General features: G+C 44.1%; 1 protein-coding gene across 1 annotated transcript in view; it reads left to right on the top strand.

Annotated features, from left to right (window-relative positions):
* Positions 1-536: 536 nt before the first annotated feature.
* PGM3 (phosphoglucomutase 3) overlaps positions 537-4,141 on the top strand; it is a 9,268-nt gene continuing 5,663 nt past the window's right edge. The window contains exons 1-5 of the mRNA XM_010185855.1: positions 537-740; positions 1,382-1,566; positions 2,082-2,149; positions 2,477-2,610; positions 2,767-2,962. Of these exons, the coding sequence (XP_010184157.1) occupies positions 537-740; positions 1,382-1,566; positions 2,082-2,149; positions 2,477-2,610; positions 2,767-2,962 (787 nt within the window). The remainder of the gene's footprint in view (positions 741-1,381; positions 1,567-2,081; positions 2,150-2,476; positions 2,611-2,766; positions 2,963-4,141) is intronic.

Raw genomic sequence — 4,141 nt, forward strand, 5'->3', positions numbered from 1 at the left:
TTGCTCTTTACAACTACCTTAAAGGGGGGCGTAGAGAGGTGAGGATTGGTCTCTTCTTCCGTGTAACCAGTGACAGGACAAGAGGAAATGGCCTCAAGTTGTGCCAGGGAAGGTTTAGATTGGATATTGGGAAAAACTTATTTATTGAAAGAGTGGTCAAATATTGTAACAGACTGCCCAGGGAGGTGGTGGAGTCACCATCCCTGGAGGTGTTCAAAAACCGTGTGGATGTGGCACTTCAGGTCATGGTTTAGTGGGCATGGTGGGGTTGGGTTGACGGTTGGACTTGATGATCTTAGAGGTCTCTTCCAACCTTAATGATTCTGTGATTCTATGATCTGGTGCTGCACTGGGAATGTAGAGGCTCCTTTGTGGATTGCTCTGGTAGTGATCTTCCTCGCAGTCCCACCAAGGGATTTGACATAAACAGGTTAAGATATCTGTCTGCTTCAAAACTAAATACAGTGCAAAATATGAAACTAATTATAGTGGCTTGACTTCTCTCACTTGCATCTGTGTTACTTCCTTTTCTAGAAATGGATTCTGAAGCCCTTAAAAAATACTCAGCATTACATCCTAAACCGGCTGGACTTACTCTTCAGTATGGCACCGCTGGATTTCGCACCAAGGCCGAACAGCTCGATCATGTCATGTTCCGCATGGGCTTGCTGGCGGTCCTCAGGTCCAAAGCTGTGGCAGCCACTATTGGTATCATGGTTACGGCATCTCACAATCCTGAAGTAAGAGCAACCTTTTCTTTAAAGAGAAAGTAGATGTGGTCAGTCTGGTGGAATCACAGCTCTTCATGGTACTGAGAGATCGGATCCTGGCAGATCAGAAGGCACTTGGACCTGCTTAAAGCACGTGTTTAGCCTGCTCCCTGCCTGTAAATATGATGTCTGTCACGTTTGAAGTTACTTTTCCCCATACATAGGAGCATCATTTTATCTCATGTGGAAATGCAGTAATGTAGGAAATTTGTAACACTGACGTGTGATGAGTGCCCTTGAGAAGAGATGAACATTTTGAGTAAAATCTGCTAGCTTAAAAAATAGAGATGCAGCAATTACAAATCAGGCATTTGGACTTCTGCTGCTGTGGAGCATTCCAGATTATTAGAATCTCCCCTTGTGTCATTTCAATGTCACGTGAATTTCCTACCAAAATTATAAGGGGGAGAAAAGTTGGTTACTTAATATGCTGTTTACGCTATTTTTGGGGGCTTGCTGGAATTTTAAATAAACAGCTAAGCTATTGCTTCCCACAGATGCTTCACATTTCAAGAAGCAATGTGATTGAACTGTGTGTCGTCTGTCTTCAAAGAGATTTTATTACGTTTATGACTTTTAGGCTTACTGTCTTATTCTTTTTTTCTTCTAAGGAAGATAATGGTGTGAAGCTGGTGGATCCTCTTGGGGAAATGCTGCACCCTTCCTGGGAAGAGTATGCCACGCAACTCGCAAATGCAGAGGAGAAGGAATTACAGAAAATAATAACTGAGATCTGCCAAAAAGCAGCAGTGAACCAGCACAAAGATGCTTCAGTTTTTATTGGTAGAGACACCAGGTAGTTACAAAATGCTGTAGACGGGTGCTGCTTTTGTGGAAGTGTCAGTGTGTCCTTGGGTGCTTTTGGTTGTTTAGCCCTCCACAACCAGATTATGTTGGTTTTTTTTTTAATGCCTACTCTGCTACCTGTTTATTTATGATGATAGCAATAAACAGAAGTTTTCCAGTGCTGTTCCCTGTATCAGTTTCCCTGATAGTTATGGCAACTTCTCAGCACTGTTTCTGAACAGGGCGCTTTACTGGGGGTTTGGTTGGCTGGGGTGTTTTTGTGGGTGCTGTGTGTTGTCCCCGTGTGTTCAGCAGCTTCCTTGGCTTTGCAATCCTCTGGGGTGGTGGCTTTCAAACTTCTTTATTGGGAGGCCCCTACGATAGGAAAAGGTGTGGTTTTCTTCATATTGAATCTAAGCCTACTGGCAGGAAGCTTGTAGGGTCTTCTGCCGTACGTGCTTCCCTCCCAAGTCCACATAAAATCTTTGCAGAAGATGTTGATCAGTTGTATTTGTTGTTTTCCAGGCCCAGCAGTGAGAAACTTTCACAGTCAGTAATAGATGGGATCTCTGTTCTAGGTGGTCAGTACCACGGTATGTTAAACTTTGCAGTTCTGGTCTGATTTCATGTTTTTATGTAACTGTGACTCTGTTATGTAGACCTAAAGCAGTAGCCCAGACACCATTTCCCTTTTTGCTAGTAACGCTTCTTTCAGAGTAGTTGTATGGCTTTAATGCAAGGTGGGGAGGGGATGCATCTTTTCATGACAGAACCTGAAAAATTTCATACGAGTTTCCTGCACTGCATCTGTCTGTTTATTGTAGTACTCAGTAAACAACACAGCAAATACTGTACAACTTTTAAGGATGACTTAATTTAGTATTCTGTTTCTGAATATTGTGCCTTTGATTTTATGCTAGATTATGGTCTGGTGACAACGCCACAGCTACATTACTTGGTGTGCTGTCAGAACACACAAGGGCAGTATGGGAAGGCAACGCTGGAAGGTTATTACGAAAAACTATCTGGAGCTTTTACGAAACTGATAGAACAGGTGAGTACTGGGTGTTGTCATCTTCGTGCAAACATGCAGAATGAATTTCTTCTGTTTGTTAGCCTGTTTGGGTCTGAAGTTCTGAATTCAGCATGCCTCTAGGTGTGGTTTCACTAGGGTATGAGTTCACTTTGCCCCTTCTTCCCTTGTGTTAAGTCTCCCAGCTCTGAAGAGAGCCAGAGGCACCTGAAGATTGACTGTGCCAATGGAATAGGAGCGCTGAAACTCTCAGAAATGAAGCCCTACTTTCCAAAGGAGGTGGTAATTCACCTGTATAATGATGGGACCAAGGAGAAACTCAATTACTTATGTGGTGCAGATTTTGTGAAAGTTCACCAGAAGCCCCCTAGAGGTACGCAGTTGGTGATTTTATATCCTTTTACCTCCTCTCCAGATCTGAGAGTGTGGGGTCTTAACAACAGGGTGTCATCTTTGGATAAGCTGAGCTCCCTGTTTCTTACTAAGTGAGAGCTTGAATGGTTCTGCCTCCACAATGGGAAGAGAGAATCTTATGGCTGGGTTTGGCACCTCCCTAGTTTATGTTAGTCTGTGTTTTTTGGAGGGATACAGTATGGCTCCAACGGAGTGAAATATGTTTGGCAGTCTGAATGTTAGGCTGGTGGATTCCAGAGATCAGTCAGGACTGGCTTAGTGTTATTTACTTTACTTCCCTTTATGTTATCAAGAAACATTTACATTGTGGGCTGGGGCTGCAGACACTTTTCCGGGTTCCTGAGGAAGAGCTGAGGCAATTAACGGCTTGGTGCCAGCACTGATTGACTGACATAAACCAGTGAGGAAATTATTTCAACCAATTTCCTGCAAAGCACATAAAAGAAAATCCCTGAACTGGAGGAGCAGGCTAGTTTGGATATTTGGTTATTTGAGGCTAAGCTGGGTTCTCCATTTGACAGCTGCACCCTCACTGCAACTGCTGGCCAAAACCACCACGTACGGTGTCATTTCCCCCTTGCCGTGCTGCTTGTGTGCTGGACAAATGTAGGAAGGGGAGCAGCACAGCAACCATCCCTGCCAGGGATGGATGCTGATGGGACACATCCGGATCCTGGCTTTGGCTGGAACTGAGGGGAGGCTCCTTGGTTGTTTCCATGCAGAGATGTGCTCTGAAAAGAAAATGTGGTTTCCTAATTGATCACTGAAGTAAATGATCTGGTTTCTCTGAAGTATCAAGCAGTAACAGCTTCCTGTTTAAAGTCATAGGGAGCCTCAGCCTGCTAAATGTTGCGGTTTAGCTTGAGGACCCCAACAGCAGTGAGACTTGTTGTCCTGTGTCACTAGAGGCATGCAGGAGAAGAAATTTGGGGTGTCTCCTGTGCTCTGAAAGACGATGTGTCAGCAACATCAGCCAGTTTTTCTGTCTGCTTGTGCACTAAAAAGTGTTTTTCCAAGAAGTTACAGGATGCAGCGTGTCTGTCATCAGCCTAGGGAATGGCCAGCTTTGTTTCTGAGACATGGACTCTGCTTAATGTGGCCGGCATCTTAAAGAAAAGCAGGATGTGCTGTAATAAAA

Source organism: Mesitornis unicolor, unplaced genomic scaffold (assembly GCF_000695765.1).
Source record: "Mesitornis unicolor isolate BGI_N332 unplaced genomic scaffold, ASM69576v1 scaffold5866, whole genome shotgun sequence".
Classification (NCBI taxonomy): Eukaryota; Metazoa; Chordata; class Aves; order Mesitornithiformes; family Mesitornithidae; genus Mesitornis; species Mesitornis unicolor.